This window comes from Scomber scombrus, chromosome 7 (genome assembly GCF_963691925.1).
Source record: "Scomber scombrus chromosome 7, fScoSco1.1, whole genome shotgun sequence".
Classification (NCBI taxonomy): Eukaryota; Metazoa; Chordata; class Actinopteri; order Scombriformes; family Scombridae; genus Scomber; species Scomber scombrus.
In genome coordinates this window covers 5319809-5338373 of record NC_084976.1, presented here as the reverse complement: position 1 = coordinate 5338373, position 18565 = coordinate 5319809, and the positions used below count along the sequence as shown (strand labels likewise).

At 39.9% G+C, this 18565-nt stretch overlaps 1 protein-coding gene across 3 annotated transcripts in view; it reads right to left on the bottom strand.

Moving 5' to 3' along the window:
• Positions 1–2674: 2674 nt before the first annotated feature.
• The window catches only part of LOC133983201 (neurocalcin-delta A), a 70463-nt gene continuing 54572 nt past the window's right edge, over positions 2675–18565 (bottom strand). For all 3 annotated transcript variants that reach the window (XM_062422194.1, XM_062422192.1, XM_062422193.1), the window contains 3 exons: positions 9693–9798; positions 7094–7213; positions 2675–5863 (listed from right to left, as the gene is read on the bottom strand). In XM_062422194.1, coding sequence (XP_062278178.1) covers positions 7116–7213; positions 9693–9798 — 204 coding nt within the window. In that variant the 3' untranslated portion in view covers positions 2675–5863; positions 7094–7115. The remainder of the gene's footprint in view (positions 5864–7093; positions 7214–9692; positions 9799–18565) is intronic.

The window sequence follows — 18565 nt, the reverse complement described above, 5'->3', positions numbered from 1 at the left end:
TATTGTTTAGTTTGTACATAATACTCTTTAGATGTGTCTTTTAAATGCTTGTTGTGTTGTGTTGTGATTTTTTTTTTTTTTTTAGTATCATTGGTCATATTTTTTTGTAACTTTTCTAATCAGAGCTGGTGAAATAACAGTTATCCCAGGTTGTGATTACATGCCGGTGTCTTCGGATGTGTAATTACATGAGGCACCATTATAGAACAAGCCTCCAGGATGCCGTTAAACTGCTCTGCTTCCTCCGCTCGAGTGTTTATTGCTCTTGATCTCGCCGAGGAGGCTGCGCTCATTAGTATTTATGACATTAGGAACTTCCATTTACACCATCCTATTTCTGAGGCGGCTGAAAAGCATCGCAGCGGAACAGTCTAATCGCCGGGTTTCAATGTACTCGCCCTACTGTGTTCATGCCCGATCCTTCATATATACAATCCATGCACCATGATGTCTTTAAATGAGTCAATAAATATAGTTTTATATGCAGCCGCTTGTCTCTCCTGGTTTATTTGACTCCTGACAACACTTGTTTGCATTTTTATAAGTAATAAGAACTTTTGGGTTGCCAGTTTGTGAAAAATCTGGTGTCCACCCAATGATCCATATGTGGTGTTTGGTAATAGTGCTGTTAGAAATATTAATACCAGTATTAATGTGTAGCAGGTTGTTAATAAAAGAATACATTTGTCCAAATCCTCTGCATCAGCTTTTGATTTATTTTAACCTGACAACCCAAAAGTTCTAATTAATACTTTTTAACTTGTTAAAAAAAACCAAGGGAGTAAATTCCACTGTTCAAAATGCTATTTTTCCACAGTTTCTGTTAAAGTTACTAGTATAAATAAGTTTTATGAGAAGCACAGTTGCTTTCTGGCTTTCTTTATTCTCAGTTTTGACCACTGAGGCTGAATATTGGATGCTACCATACTCTCTGCATGGTGGAGCCAGAACCTACAACTACAATCAATGTTTTTATTTACACATTAGAGTCTCTGGAAATGGCCAGAATTGAACATTGGGTAAAGTAAGATAGATAGTCCGTTATTGAAAACTAATAATCTAGTATAAATAACATGCCCTTGTATAATTTGTGGGTTATTTTCTAATCTTTTCTTTTTTGTAATTGTAAATATTGGATAATGGGACCTGTTTGAACAGCTGTTTAAATAGTTTAGAGGGAAAATGTCTCTTTCCCGGAATTCTTAACTAGACATCTGAAATGTGGCAAAAAGCCCCAACTGCTGATTTTTTGGGGTAAAATGTGAATCTGGAATGTAACTACTATGGCTGTAAAAGAAATGTGGTCGCATAAAATGTACAAGTGTAGTGAAGTAGAAGTACAAAGTAACAGAAATAGAAATTCTTACATAAATTAAGCCTGCTTAAAAAGTATATATTGTAATATTTGTGTGAATGAGTGATCTGGTTTGAAATGACAGCTCTTCTGTGCTTCCTGAGGGGAAAAAAGTATTAAAGATGTTTTAAGAAGTTTCTTCATTAAATTTATCAGCAGGTTATTTCACTGTGTTCCTTTTTGTGTAATTAAGGATCAAAGTAGTTCACAGACTGCAGCTCAGCGCGACAGGTCACAGTGATCTCGCTTCAGTAAGCCGAGCTGGTTAAAAACTTTCATTTGAAGAACACTGAAAAAATGTCAGTTTGGGTAGTTTTAGGTTATTAGAGAGTTTGACAGTATGGTGGATGTAATTTTAGTCATGACAGTCAATGGTGGTGGAAATATGTCGACAATAAAACTAGATGGATTGTCATGAAACTTTGTGCAGTCATACTTCTACTGACTTTGACGATCTCCTGACTTTACTCTAGCGCCACCATGAGGTTGAGATTTTTGGATATAAATAAAATATCTCAAAAACAGATGGATGAGCTGCCATTATATTTCATATAATAATGTATTCCCATATGTTGGATTATAACCTGGGTTGGAAATTGTGGTTGATGATGTGTGTACATTATTGTGATATGTGAGGAAAAACAGAAGAGCAACCCCTCCTCAGGTGACTGAGAATGTCAGAATGCAGGATGTGACCACAGACACTGGTCAACAGACATGTGGAAATAAGTGATCTGGTCAGATGAGTCATCTTATTATTGAGAAGTGTGCGAAGCCATGTGTGGCATTCACCAAGAGAACAGTACAGGCCTGAATGCTTGACCCCCTAAAGCGAGGGGATTTGGTGGTTCAGGTTGTTATGCTGTGCGAGGCATGGTTTGAGTCCACTTGCCCCCTTAGAGGGAAGGGTCACTGCAAATCAATACAAAGTAGTTCTGAGTGGATCACCTTTATCCTATGATGAAACATTTCTATCCTGATGGGAGTGGTCTCTCCCAGGGTGACAATGCCCTCATCCATAGGACATGAGGGGTCACTGAATGGTTTGAAGAGTATGGAAATGATGTGAATCATATTTTATGGCCTTCACAGTCACCACATCTCTTTAGTACTGATGTGTCAGACAGTGCTCTCTACCACCATCATCACGACACTCTCTGGTACACAAACTATGATGGCAACGCTGTTTCTAAGCTATATTTGGCATTCCTATATTGATATTTCTTGTACTTATCAGCAGACATGTGCACATGCTGCAGTATTTATCATCCTGGGTGTAACACAACCCACAATACAACACAATACAACAAACACGACATACATGCTTGCACACAATAAATTGTAAATTTAATTCTTGCCTTTTAAATTTGACCGAAAAACAGAATCCTGTGTTCCAAAACTGCAGTCACTAAATACAGGATACCATACAAAACCTACAAAATGCAACAATTACAAACAGTTTGTTCAACAGATAACAATTTTACAGTATAAATTTATACAATACTGTTTTTGTTTTCATTTGGCACTTGACCACAAGATGCTATTTTTGTGTTTAACAGAAATGTTACACCTGATGCAGCTTTTTTTTTTTTTTTTTTGCTTTAGCTTTTTGGGGTTTTTTTTAAAAAAAAAAAGGAAAGAAAAATCATAAAAATACAATAAAAGCAACACATTGTGACAGTATCATTGCAGTAGTTGTGATTCTCGGTTTTTCTTTGTCTGCATCTTTTTCTTTTTCTTTTTCTGTTTACAAAAAAAACAAAAAACAGCAGTTATTTAATAAAACATTCAAAGCTTTTTTTTCTAATTGGAAAACAATGCAATAACTGAAACGGCTTGCTCAACCCTCGGTGGAGGGCTCGATTACATTCAGGGAAGGGGGAGGGGGGGGGGGGGGGGGGTTGGGGCACTCAACTTGGTAGAACCTCCTAAATACGATTAAAGGGGCAAGAGCTTCTTTTACTTTGAGTTTTCTGTGTCAGCTGAGTGAAGGTGTTTTCATGTCAGTGTCAGAGTTACGATGTATTCTGGATGCCTACACTTAATCTGAATGTTACGTTTTACTTACTTTAACTACATTTTTACAATTGAATTGACATCATACTCAGAATAGGGACTCCTGCTTAAGTCCTTTTTGTGTTGAGTCCTGTTTAAGATGAATTAAAACCATCATTTGAAATATTAAGCTCATCTGAAACAGAAAAAGAAGCTCTCAGCTCTGACCCTAACAAACAGTGAGTGTAAAGATTGCCTCTGCTCCTGCTTGCTTTGCCTCCATGACATTATCTTTATAAACCATTAGCTACGTCAGCTTTGGCAGTCCATTTGCTGTCGATAACACCGACTACTGCTAGTACGAGCTGTGACAATACTAACATACAGAAGCCAGCAGAGAGCCGGATGGTATCCACAAACATAGTTAAACACACATGCGCACAAGTCACATGCATACTGTGTTATTTAGTCTATACACCCCCCCCCCCCCCCTCACCCCTTTACTCCACTGTTCAACCACTGATTTAACATGCGGCACTTTAAAAAACATCGAAAAGTGAAGGTGAAGAAGCGCGTCTCTGTTCTCCACATAGTAAATGTTAAAAAGAAGGAAACTGGTTTTGCATGCTTGATATCCTGCTTAAATAAACAAAACTATTTCATTATTTCACAACATTTGTTCTGAAAGTTGAAAACCGAGCGTTCTGGACTATCTGAGTTTGCTTTACAAATTGAGGTGAACATATCTACACTGTACTCATACTTTAAAGACTAGTTCTCTATGTTTCCTTTAATCTAGTGCAGTCGTTACAATGCCTGCCTGCCTGCCGCTCGAAACTCTCTCTCTTTCTCTCTCTCTCTCTCTCTCTCTCCGTCAGATTCCTGCTGATATGAAAAACCACTGGAACAGATGATGAATAAAGGGATGCTTCATTACATCAGTGAGACTTCACAAAATCAGAACTACTGGTTAGGATGCATATGCATAGTAGCATAACATTACATGTTCTTGTTGCCCCAGCAGAGCTGCCGCGGTTACTGTAATTAGATTTAAGAGGCTATAAATAAAAGATTACTACAGGAATAAAATGCATTAAAATAAGTTTACCGTAATGGTCTCAATATAAGATGTTTATTCCCTAGAAATACATACGAAAAAGTGATGTTGTTTTATGTTAGGGGTCATAGAGTGGAGAAAGTAGCGATGTAAAACCAACTCCTACATGGATTGTTGTATTATGGGTTGTTTGTAGCCTTAATGTTGCTAGGCTAGTGAGTGTTTTGTGTCTGTTTATGTTGAGTGTTAAGAGTCTGTTTAGTCAAGTTTAACCTGCAGGAGTTTCTGAGGGATCGTGTAACTCGTTTTTCATAAATTCATGACAAGTGAAAACGAGCCCAAAGCGTCTTCCAACATCTCTACTGCAGAAACGGAACATGTCGAGCTGCCAAATACCACTGTCACAGATGATAAGGAGCTCAAAAACACAAACAGACAGTTTTATAAATGCTAACTGCTGGAGAAAATCATTTCTGACTCCTTCTAAGAGCCTGGTAGGAGTGGGTGTGAGTATGTAACTATAATGGAAGTTATATTCAAAAAGTCTTTTTCCAAATAAAGCTGTTGGAAAAGCGGGGGTCATCTTATAATCAGGGGTATCTTATATTCAGGCCAATACGGTATTTAGGAACATATTATTATATAACATCTGAGGTTGAACTTATTTTTTATGGTGGTTACCGCAATAGTTTGAATGGTTTTGCTAATTTTTGCAGTAAGAATAAAAATCAACACCGCGGCAGCTCTATGCACAAAGCACAAATTATAAAACAAAATCTACTGAGTTTGCAAAAAATACACAAACACATGTACACATTCTCACAGTAGAAAAAAGATGAAAGTAAAAGTACTAAAAGTACTCATTCTGAGTGAAGGACAAACTTCACCAGTCCTCTCTGCAGATTAAATAATCTCACCTACAGTATTGTCCTTTAATTAAACATATCATCTCTCTCTCTCCCTCCCTCTCTCTCTCTTTCTTGTTGTCTCATGCACACACTCTTGTCTATGACACACATTAGAGTGATAGAGGCTCAGTGTCGCCCCGGGCTGGAGCCTGGAAAGGGCACAGAGAGCCAAGCAAAGACACTGATACAGACACTCCAGTTTATACTGTATATACAACCTACGGTAGACATTTCTTTATGCTCTGACATGCTTATAGGAGGACTGAGGGATCCTGGTCAATTACACAATCAGTGGAGGGGAGGAGAGGGGAGGGATTTGATAACCTGATAAAGGTTTGGGAAAGTCTTCAGGTTAAGTCTCTGCAGGGGTTTTCTTTTTTTGGAAGGTTTTTGTTAAAACTGGAGAATGTGGCTCCTGTGCCCATCCTTTGAAGTCCTCAGTGCATATTGAAGGCCTGTCTTCTTCATCGTCATCAGCTTGTCATTCTTCATCATCAGTCTGCTCCATAGTGGAGAGTTAAGGGCATTAAGAGTCACCCGAAAGAAGCACTGCAAGGAGACAAGAAGTAAAGGTGAACGCATTAGCAGTGATAACAGGGGTTGATGTAATTAGACATCACATGCTGAATATCAAGGTGATCTCAGCCCAGAAATATTAGACCCAGAGGCTGTTTTAGCCTTCACAGGAAACAGGAACCAGATTAAGAGCTGTCAGGTAATCTAATGTTTTTTTGTGAAGGGGTCTGTCTGAATGACATCACCATTTACAAAAGGTTGCATCAGTGTTTGTTCTTATCTTCAAGTGCATGTATCAATCCTTAAACATACAACGTAAACATATTTAAATATTCATGTACTGAATACATAAACTCTTAAATGAATTATATAACTGGTAAATAATTAAAGAGGTATCAATTTTGTTCTAATTTATTGATTCCTCAGCAATATAGATACGATGGCTATCAATAGTAATATATGACATTTTCTAGAAAGTTGTAAAAAATGCAGTGATTTAAATACCATCCGTGTTCAGACTGCAAACAAGGTTCACATTCCAATAAGGTTCATAAAATCTGTTAAAGATCACTGTCTCATCATTAATAATAAAACTTTATGAAGGGGAACAAAATACATCCTTAATCCTGGATTGAAAATACAATGACCATAGAGGGTCATTATCAGTGTCATGTACTATAGCCTCATCTACATCAACACTGAGATCCTGCAGGGGTGTATCATCTATCCTGAACACCATCACTGCAGCAGCACCTGCATCACCCTACATACTGCGGACACACTCCACCTTCAAAGTCAGAGCTGACACGACTCATCTCTTCGTAATATATGTGTGGACTTCAGAGAACTTCAATTTGACTTCTTTTTAAGCGGTTCCAACAAAGATAATACTACCTACACACGGAGGCTTTAAAAACAAGAAGCTTCTTCAGAGAATTCAGCACCTGCCTCAAAATAAAAGATCACCACCTACAAATTCTCTCATATCAATCCACGAAATACAGATAGTCACAGAGCCGCTGCCGTCCTGCGTGACCCCTCCCACATGCTGCACAGTGCACGCAGCCTCTGAATAGATGTTCTCCAGCAGGCGTCTTCACTGCATGGGAGGCTGCTCGTAGGAGAAACACCATTGTTCCTGTACCCTCGTACTCTCACCTCTTCGAATTATGCTACGCTTTGCTGTTTGTAAAATGTTAGTTTAAAGTCTGGTGATATATTTGTTGTGTTTGCAGATGAAGGTGTTTGAATGTGAGCCCTTACAAGTTGTGTTGATGCCTCAGGTTTAAAACTGTCCAGCGCTGCTGGGGTCGCACTGCAACAGGCGGACGATGGAGGGGTCGCTCTTCGCTCCTTTGATGAACTCCTCCAGGGACAGTTTACCTAAAACACACACGACACAGACAGCAGAGAGTAAGAAGGATGATCTTTAGGAATGTAGATCTTTTGTTGTGTACTTTTTCGCACAGCAGAGAACCACAGAACAGAAAAGATGCCAAACTAGTGATCATTTTATCAGCTCTTTTTTTATTTAGTCTTAGTCCTGTGTTAAATGTCCTTGTCAGTTTTTATCATATTTTATCAACCTCCTGTTTGTTTCAGTCAAGTTTTAGTCGACTAAGCGTCTGAGCATTTCAGTCTTATCTTATTTAGTATGTTGACATTTTAGTGTTGAAGCCATCAGATAATATAGAATATTTCAGTGAGTCTAGTTGAGCTAAAACCAGAAGTTCTTCATCCTTGCAGTCAAACTTATTTCACATGAGACTGTATTGTATCATTATCTGATGAAAAACAGGTTGAATGTCTGATCTGATGGCATTGATTTGACATGGAACATGTTCTGATTGCATATTTATTTTAAACCATCGGGATTCAACAGCTGGGTCCCAAAACTCTCTTTAAAACTATTCTAAAACAATGAGAGCTGAACACACAATAAAATGTTTTGGTTGCCCGAGGTACAAACGTAACTTCCTGTTCTGAACAATAGAAATAAAAGTAGTTAACCTAATAAAATTGAATAATATAAATCTGAGGCCGGTGTTAAAAAGAAAAGAGAAAAAAAGCATGTCATGGATTTAATATTGACGTATGCTTAAGAAAATTGCCAGCTAGTTCACAGGGCATCAATATTAAAGGTTAATCAAGGCAAACTTTGCTCCGATAACGTCCATGATAAGGAAAGGTTAAGTTATACGCTGCTCTTTTAATCAATACGGCTGTCTACACAGGCTGCATAATGTCTCGCCCTTCACTCACACTATGTACAGGTCACCAGACAGCTATTTTCTTCTTCTTTATATGTGTAACCACAGTGATTGTGTGCTGTGGTTGTAGCGTTGTGGTTGTCTGCTAACGTCCTGCTCACCCTGCACCTCCTGTGACTCTGTAATATCTTGTCTCCTCTTTATTTGTCGATGAAATTCAAGAGAGATTTTGGTAAAGTTTTTATTTTTTAAACTACATTTTTGTCGTCAACAATATTGCACATGTGGGCACCGAAATCTTCTTGTCTTTGTCATGAAAATAACGGTCGTTCATGAGCATGTTTAGTCATCGTTTTCATTAACCAAATGAAAATGACCATTAGGCTGAACCAGATCAAAGTCCTGCCGGAGGCTCCAGTGCCATAAACAGTATAATGACTTTTAAATGTACAATAAGAAAAATAGCATTTTAACATCATGGAGTAGTGACTGAGCAGCACTGCATTCCTACACATAACTGGAGGTCATTTTATTCTGACAAAACGGCAGCAATTACAGACACCGACGATAATCTGCTGCAGTTTTAATCACTAACTGCTTTCTTAGTGGATTTCTCCTCTAATGAGCTTGTTTACTCATTCTAAAGTGAATATGTGATTTATAAGTTTACAGGCTACCTCCTGCTGGTACAACGACTAGCTCGTGTTTCTGCAATTCCTCGGTGGGTCACGAGGCAGAACGCCTCAAATAACTTTACGGCTGTTTACTGGAACAGTCCTTCTGGGGATGGGATGTTTGTGGATACATTTTAGTGAGATGAGAATAAAACACATCATTCAGGATGCCTCTCTCAGGATTCATTTTCTTCCTTGCCTCCATAAACAGTTTATTTAACCATGTTCCACTTCTCGCCAAGAGGTGGCAGTGTTGAGACGGCTCTTCGCTCTCCTGACCCCCTCTCGTGATACACAGCCGTGCAGACAGACAGTGCGCTCCTTGCTACTCGTGATTCTCATTAGAAGAAGAAAAAGAAAGACACTGCATTCCCATGTCCAGGTCAGGACACTCTCTCACACTTTGGCTTACCATCTTCTGCCACTTCTCTCCCAGCCCCCCCTCCCTCCTCCTCCTCCTCCTCCTCTTCTTTCACTACATCTTTTCCCACCTACACTACTCCCTAATTCCTCAATGTAAACTCTCTGTTCCTCTCATCTTGTTTCTGTGCCTAGTGTTTCTGCTGTCTGAGCATCTGCAGTGTGTTTGTTTGTGTGTGTGTGTGTGTGTGTGTGTGTGCATGACTGGAAGTGTTGTGTATGGCTAAAATCTCAGGTCAGGTGTGAATTCTGTTGTCAATGAATGGCTGCTTCAGGCTGGAGTGCTTCTGTAATGGAAAAAAGCATGCAGGCTGATTTTGTACAAAGACAACAGCTGCCGGCCAGCCAGCCAGGTGCCTGTGACAAGCTGTGTGACACATTTGCAATGGAAATGCCCGTCCAGTCTTCAATGAAAATAATTAGTTACTCAAATAATCAATGAACTAATTCTAACTTTCTATATCTGGGTAGATAAGCATAAAGACATAGTATGTTGTAATGTTCTTAAAACACCTGATTCTTGACACAAAAACAACCAACAAGTTATTTTTAAGGTACCGTCTCTGTTGGTGTCCATCTGCCTGAAAATCTTCTCTGTCCTCTTCTCGGGTGTCGACTCGTCCTCAGGCATCTTCATCACGGAGGACACCATCTTATAGATTGCCTGCATGGAGGACACAAGTGAAGCCAGATAATCAATGATTTATCCGTAGATCTTCTAAGGTATTGTGGTGCTAACTGTTGCTTGTAGAAATGTCACAGTTTCTTTCATTTTAACTCTTACTTTTGTTTGTTGAGTCTCAAACTAATCGCTCGGATTTATATATGTTGACTGGAAGGATCAGTGGAAGATTTATATGTATCTTTTCATATATAAAGCCATTCAAGGGTGCCTGGAAGACAAGCGGAAGGTGTCGCAACATTTGTGTGTTACTAGTAACGTTTCACTTCTATGTTTTATGATCAAACATACAGAAGGAATAAGCAGTAAATATCACGATCACTGCATCTGTTAAATATGCTGTAAGGCCCCAGCTAACAACATGATGAGTTTAACTTCTTGTCAAGTAACACACTTTGCAGCTCATTACTCATCTAGACCCAAAGCAGTCAGAAATATAGAGAAACCAACGGAAACATTTTGGGAACCGCTATATTAAACCAACTACATGGATCATTTTGAATGTCCCCATAGTCTGCTTGGAATAATTTACATACCAAACCTAATTTGGAAATGTTGCCTTCATGAAGAATCAAACCGTTAATAGTCACACTTCTGTCTTTTCTAAATGAAATGTGTACATTATCAAGAAAAAAATGCTGTTGTGTCTTAAATAACTGCCTATTTAATAGTAAAAATGGTAAATGGACTGTACTTATAAAGCACTTTTCTAGTCTTTTTGAGCACTCAGAGTGCTTTTACACTACATGTCACATACCCCCATTCACTCACATTCATACACTGATAGCAGGGGCTGCCACGCAGGGTACCAACCTGATCATCAGGAGGAAACTAACATTCACTCAAACATTCAGCCATCGGTAGCAATTTTGTGGTTCAGTATCTTGCCCAAGGACACATTGACATGTGGACTGGAGGAGCCGGGAATCAAACCACTGATCTTCTGATTGATGGATAGACTGCTCTATACTTCCTGAGACACAGCCGCGCCCACAGTACAGTACAGTGCAGTGCAGTACAGTACAGTACAGTACAGTACAGTACAGTACAGTACAGTACAGTTTAACCTCAGCCATGTAATTCATCTGACTTCATGGTTAAATAAATGTTAAATAAAAATAAAATCATTAGTTTCAAAGGTACAACTTTTTCCATCAATACCAACCCTGACACCTCCATTCAGAAACATTTCTGCTACTCTCTCTTCTACTGAATGCTTCGGAAATGTTCTGCGCTACTTTTATTTTCAGCTTGTTACAGTCACAGCTGCTTTTATACAGCCTGCTGATGTGAAGAGAAAGAGTCGTTCGTTTGATGATAACCTCGTCCTGCTGACAAGTGCATCCTCAATGCATTCTATGACAGTGAGAGCATAGCAGAGATCCAGGAAATCAAACACACAGGATCTGATGCAACATGTCACTGTGACATACGATATGGGTAACATTTTTTTTCTGCTGTGTCAAAGGTGAGTCAGTATTCACCCGATCGGCACTGACATGTCAACTTGTTGCACTGTGTTACTATTCCAATACATTTTCATGGTTCAGGTGGGGTTGACAAACATATACACACACACCCACACACAGACTATTTATCAGTGTTGTGTCTCCTCTGCTCTATGTTGCATTGCCGGCTGTTTGGCAGTAAACAGTGAAATCACAGCCCACTCTCTCTGTCTCTAATAAGAAGGCGGATTTGAGGGGAATGGGAGCTGACATGTGAACAGAGGAGAGCTGATTGTGATTACAGTGCAGTGGGAGCTTTAAATAGGTGCTGGTTATGCCTCCTATTACTCAGTGGCAGGGCGGCTCATCTCCCGGGTCACAACGGAGCTCAGACACGACGGTTAATATCAGCCTTCATTTCAGTTTGGAGCCCGGTCTGTTATTAATCGAAATCCTTCAAACTGCTGCGAGCGCTTAGTACATTTAGCCAATAATACATGTTAGGGATTTGACTGCTGGTCTTAATCCAGGGCAATGCAGTGGAATGAGATTAAATTCCCAAATCCCAAAATTACAAGCAACCAATAAGAAGTGAAACGATCTGAAGCTTATAGTTCACTCAATATTCCCAACTAGCCTGCACACAGTGATATGAAAACAGAAATATTTAGTTTCAACCAATTTCATTCTGTAATTCCAATAAATGCTTAAAAACATTAAAACAAAGATTGCTTGATTTAAGGGATAATATATTCTATATTTAATAATCATAACTTCATTTATATATATATATAAAAGACAAAAACCAACAAAGAATTGATCCACTAAGACCATCGTGTCTATATATGGACTTATCATATGACACATGGACATGACCGTGATCAGTTTTTGACCTCAATATTACCACACTTCACATTAGCTGCTAAGAGGCTATTCATGTCACATTGACTAAGCAAGTAGTGTCCTCCATTCTTCACTGTGTACATCCTGAGTGGAGACTGTAGAAGAATTATTCATTACTATAGACACACAACCAGCACCGAATATGTGCATAGTGGTCACAATGAATCAAAAACCCTTTTTTAAATATATATGTTCATTGGTTTCTTTAGTAAATCTGTGTAACAGCCACAACCTGGTGGCTTGCCCTGAAATTTGAAGTCCAATTAAAAACCAGTATGGGTGATATTACATCTGACATGCAGAGAGCTTCACGAATGCAAGTCCAGTCCTTCAGCACCAATTTAGTGTAATGTATCCACATAAATTCAAAATGTACAGTTCATCATTGGAAATGGAGTATGTTAAAATAATTTTGGATTCGATTCATGAATCCATTTTTACATATTACTTCAAATGGAAAACACAAACAAAAAAAGAGTGGACGTATCGATAACTTCTTAGAAAAACATGAAAATAAGGGGATCACAATTCTTGCATGTCTGGCTGCTTATGTACTCCTGTTTGAGTAACGTTTGCTAAAAGCTACAGCACCCAGCTGTTGTAGGAAATGAACAGAGCCGCTCTTTAGAAAGCACATCTGAGGCTGAGGCAGAGTGCATTAAAGTAAAGCCAGTGTGATTCAGGTTTGATCCTGTCTTCTCCAGCATCCACAAACCACAACCCTCGTCTTAATTGGTTGTGGCTTTTTATCTTCTCTTACTTCACACACGGCCCTCTGCCAGCTGGTGTATCCGCCTAGGCTGATTGTCTGTCTCCTTCTTCCCCCTCTCACCTCCCACTATGGAGTCTCTTCATTTCTGTCAGTAATTCAGCAGTGAAAGCTACCTGGACATTTCAGTCAGGTCTCTTTCTCTGTCTTTGACGCACACAATACATTTTTTTTTCGACTTTCATCGATATTCATTTGTCAAGGCAGCATCCTTTCAACAACCTGAATGCCCCTTAAGAGAAAAAAAGAAGTACTTTCGTATCCTTTCGGGGGGGGGGGGGGGGGGGGGGCTTCCAGACAAGAACATCATCAACATCATCTCCTGTGGAGCTGGAAATAGTCGGTTAAGTGAAGACATATGAGGAGAATGAGCTGATGACTGGACTGCTACCTGACCATTTACGAACGAGAGCGAGAGGAGAGCTCCATCATATAAATGCCCTGGTTATTACACCGTGGCTAGATCAAACAGTACAGAGAGAGACGGATGTAGAAAAGCACACTATGAGAGAGCTAGAAAGAGAGAGAGCGAGAGAAGTCGTCCACTTGTTTGTGCCAGCTGAGCTCTGTTTGACTCTTCCCGAGGTAATAAACACTCAAGCACGTACACCGTCTCACCTCACCCTCGCACCAAAGATGAATGCGTTTCCCATGGCGACTTTATCCGCATGAGCAGCAATCTATTCATCTACCCCTCTATTCTGTTCAATCACACGAAATTACCAGTATGAATGCACTCTCCATTCTTTTTTGCTTATTGAGACAATGTACTTCCCTCTGCTTTCCGTCTGCTACGCCGATAGCTCCGTATTTCAGATGGAAAGTAGACAAAGGTTAGATATCAACTATTGATGAGTGGATGAGGCGGTTTTTTATCTTCCTCACTATTTTCGGAGGTGTTTTTCATTATCTGAAGAAGATGAGACCGGGCTGGCTCCGATCCATCTCAATTACTCCCACAGCAAGGCCAATTATGAGCATCACAAGCATTTACACACTCTCTGCAGGAGAGAGCATTAGCTAGCTGGAGTGGGCCTTGACTCCCAGTTGCTACGGCACATGGAGGCGAGTGTGAATAGGAAACATGGAGACCACTGTGGGAGGAATGACACAGTCCTCTGGGTGAAGCTTTGGCAAGTGCTGGTTAAATTAATACTGTTGGACAATATCCCTTGAAGAGAAAATGTCAATCAAGTTGGTAACACACTGCCAACTGAGGATTAAAAGAGTTGGAAGATATTTTTCATTAATGTTATATAATGTAATAATACAATAAAGCTTATAAAGACAAGAGTATGGCTAAATCTAAGACACAACCCAAAGATATTGAGTTTACTGTCATAGAAGACTGAATAAACCTGAAGATAGTTGGCATCTAATTGATTAAGCGGCTAATCGTTGCAGCTCTATTTAGCAGTTATAGTGTTCACCCTGTTCACCATCCTAGTTGAGTGTGTTAGCATGCTCACATGTCTAGGTGGGAGTCTGGGTGTCATCCTGGACAGCACATTATCATTTGAAGCCCACATCAATAATGGTACCCGGTCTGCATGCTTTCACCTACGCAATATCAATCGTCTGCGTCCGTCATTTACACCAACCTGCTCCAATATTGTCATTCACACCTTGATAACATCCCGTCTGGACCATTGTAATTATTTTAAATCTTTGGTATTCCATGTAAATCTCTTCATAAATTCCAACTGGTCCAGAATGCAGCTGCTCGTATCTTCACTAGAACTCCCTCTATTGAACACATCACACCTGCCCTGCAGCAACTTCATTGGCTCCCTATCAAATACCATATTGATTTTAAGATTCTGCTTCTCACCTTCTAGGTCCTTAATAACCTGGCACTATTGTATCTTTCCAAACTTGTTCACATCTTCACATCCTCCTGCACTCTCAGATCCTCTTCTGCCATCCAGCTACTCTGTCTCCACCTTTAATTCCCGCCTGAAAACACACCTATTCCGATTGGCATATTCTGTCTCGCACTGACTATGATATCACATTCATGAAATTTTGCATTGATGTTTATATACTGCATTATTGTACTAACGTAATATTCTACCTCAATGTTGCTGATTTTATGATGATGCACTGTTTGTTGTTTATGTGTCCTGTAAGGTGTCAGTATGAAATGTCATGGCCACACATGATATTTCAGTCTGAACCAAAGTGGTGGATCGACCGATGACATTACCAGCACAAGAACCACTCCCTCTAACGAAACTAAAAATATCATACTGAGGTAGAACTAGCCTAAAGATGCTGAACAGGAAATGTCATTCACCAACACCAACTGCACCCAGCTAAGCAGCAGAAAATAGATGGATTTTGCTTTATGACATCCACCTGCTAATTTGCCCTTTTACGTCCCCTGGAAGCAGATACTGTGATCACGCTCAACTGCAGACTTTACTCAAAGGCTTTACTCAAGACTCAGAGATCAGGCTTCATTTTAATTTTGGCGCTTACTTGCAGAAGTCAGAAAACTTTTCTCTTAAGTCTGCCTTCTCTGTGCAGAGGCGGGTAGGCTTTGAACCAGGAGAGCCAGCCAGCCAAACTGAGAGAGAGACGGCGGTAGTGCATGAGTGTATGTGTAAATGCTTCTGTGTGTGTGTGTGTGTGTGTGTCTGAAACGGAAAGAGACTAAATGAGATGGCCTCGGGCTATTTCTACAAATGCACTTCAGCTCAGATTCACTTGAGGAACGGTGCAGTAAAACACAGAGCTCCTGCATTTGAAAAAGCTACCATCACATTTGAGTTAGACTTATAATACCTCTTCCGTGTTTGCATGGTGATGGCGAGCATTTGCTCCTAATTAACCGCAGCTAATTAGCAACCGCCACATCCGCACAAACGCATTTGCTTAATGATCATAAATGTGCGCTCACTTCCTCCTCATTAAGGCAGAACGATCAACTTTTTCGGCACTCTTCGTCCTTCTATTCATTTCGACTGATTAGCCCTGCAGAGAGCTAGACATGACCGTCTGAGTCACGCTTTCTTTTCTTTTGTCCTTGGAAACGCTACCTTTCAGTGGAAAGTGGGCAGAGGGTTTATATCGTCAGGATGTAGAAAGAAGAATTGACAGGTTGAAGTCTGAATCACTGCTGTCTTGAGGTAGGGTGACAAATTTAGCCTTGAGGCGTAGATACGTGGGCACATGTGAGGTATTATGGATGGGCGGTTGCTACCTTGGAAATGGATCAGAGGAGTTGGCTGCTTCATTAGTGATTCAGATGCATGCAGAAGAAACTAAAAGATTAACATTACATGGATAGTTATATCATTTAAATGATTGTGAGAATGTGAGAGGACCAAAGCGAATCATCGCCCAACTCTACAGTTCCCATCTGTTCTACACAGCATTTTAAGGTTAAGATTTATTTATTCTTTCTTTATTGTCATTTCTCAGCACTCACATACATTGAAATGAAATGCATCGTCTGCATTTGCGAAGTGGGCAGGTGTGGTGTAGCATCAAAGGACCGACTCCAGTGCCACTGACAGGAGTTTTAACCCTAACATACATGCCTTTGATGGTGGGAGGAAACTGGAACACCCGGCGGAAACTGGGAAGAACATGCAAACTCCAGGCCGGGTTCAAACTGAGGACCTTCTTGCTGTGATGCAACAGTGCTAAACACTGAGGCACCGTGTCTGCATTTGACCTATTGAACACACTAGGTACAACGGACAGGTGTGGTGTGGTGTAGTGACCCTGGACTGACTCCAGGGCCACTGACAGGAGTTTCAACCCTAACATACATGTCTTTGATGGTGGGAGGAAACTGGAGCACTGGCGGAAACTGGGAAGAACATGCAAACTCCATCCCGGGTTCAAACTCAGGACCTTCTTGCTGTGACGCAAGAGTACTGACCACTGAGGCAACATTCCACCTTTAACCTCTTTCAGCTCAATGTTTTCAATTCACAGCCAGCAACTCTTACTGTTCTGGTTCACTCTCACCAAATTTGCTTCTAACTAAAGCAGTTGTTTCTAAGTAAACAGCTGTTTCTAAGTAAAGCTGTTGTTTCTAAGTAAAACTGTGACATACTCATTGTACACATGCTCATTGCTTGCCCAATACCAGTGACAAAGTGAATAACTGGCTTGAAACACAGTGGAGCATTTATCACTTAAAGAGAGACACATCTTTCTCAGAAGCTGGTGGAGATCATGTCAGAGTTACATGGAGTGTAAATATCTGAGGTGAAGTATCAGGTGACACAAACATGACTTTAAATGATTGCTAATGTTGTTGCTCAATATCTATGCATTTTCTTCTCTTCACTTCTGGTCCTGTCCTTCCCCCTTTTCTGAGTTTCCGTCACGATGTTCAGTTCCGACTCTCCTCATACAAACTGTCCTTTTCTCCTCACATACATCACAGAGACATCCTGTTTCTTAGATGACTTCTATGATAAAGACAAGAAGTCTGAAACTGATGTGGGGCTCACTAGCTGCTGTTACACAAATCAGGAGGAAGTAAAAAAATAAATAAAAAAAACAGCGCAAGGGGTATGTGAGTCTTGTATATAATGGTGTGTTTACATGAGGAGCCCTTGTGCAGGAAATGCCACCCGCCCTCCCCCCTCATTTTTCCCTTGTCGCTTTCTTTTTTCTTTTGCCTTGCTACACAGCCCAGAAAACAGATGTCACTTTTTTTTATTCCAGAGTGAGAAAAAAATGTCATTCTATCCATTATAATTAGTAACGATCCATATTGCAAAATGACCTGCATTTGAAATGAATTGCTTGAGTTAGTTACTTTCTTTTCCAACACGAGTGCTAATATGGTGAACATGTTTGAAAGGCTGTCTAGAAGGTAAATGGCTGGACATTTACCTTCATTACCTTTATAAATATTAACAGATTAAACATGACAGGTTTTTAAACACAGTCCTGGACTTAATTTAAATGTCCTTCCTTATCTTTCCAGCATAAGACTGCTTTTGGCAGCAGTGAAAGAATCCACAGAGGCCTTACAAAATATGCTAATGATGTACTAGATAAAAGCAAGCATGCATAAACATAATATAACAAGACTTTGTACAGTCTTAATACAGACTATAGGCCTAGCTTCAAAAACATTGAATGGAACAGCATCTGTAGTATACAGTATGTGGTTTAGCAGACATGGATTAGACTGAGCTTTAGTTCCATTTGCTCCTGTAACCGCTACAAAGTAGATGGAAAATCTATTCTTTTCCTTTGTAGATAAAGCTAAAAGCCACATTTAAGACCAAGTAAAGCTAGTAAATCCCTGTCTGTTTCCACAACTACTTTCATTGGCACATAAGGAAACATTTCCAATTACTTTTAATATCTAAATGTATCTTTTTTTAACCACACTGACATTTCAGTAAGGTCCTTAAATTAATATCTCTCAGAAATAATGTGTTTAATGGATATGCTTGTACGAGCTTCCTCCCACCCTGTAGCAGAGCTGTATGACCTCTTGTTCTTAAAATGCCGGCACAGTGGCTCCAAGTCTCATAAAGAGTGTGTTATGGATACAGTGCAGATACTGTTAATACAACAGTGTTTAACAATCACAGCCCTGGCTACTGTTATAGTTAGCGGCTGAGTGTGTACATGTGTATGCATCACCTCC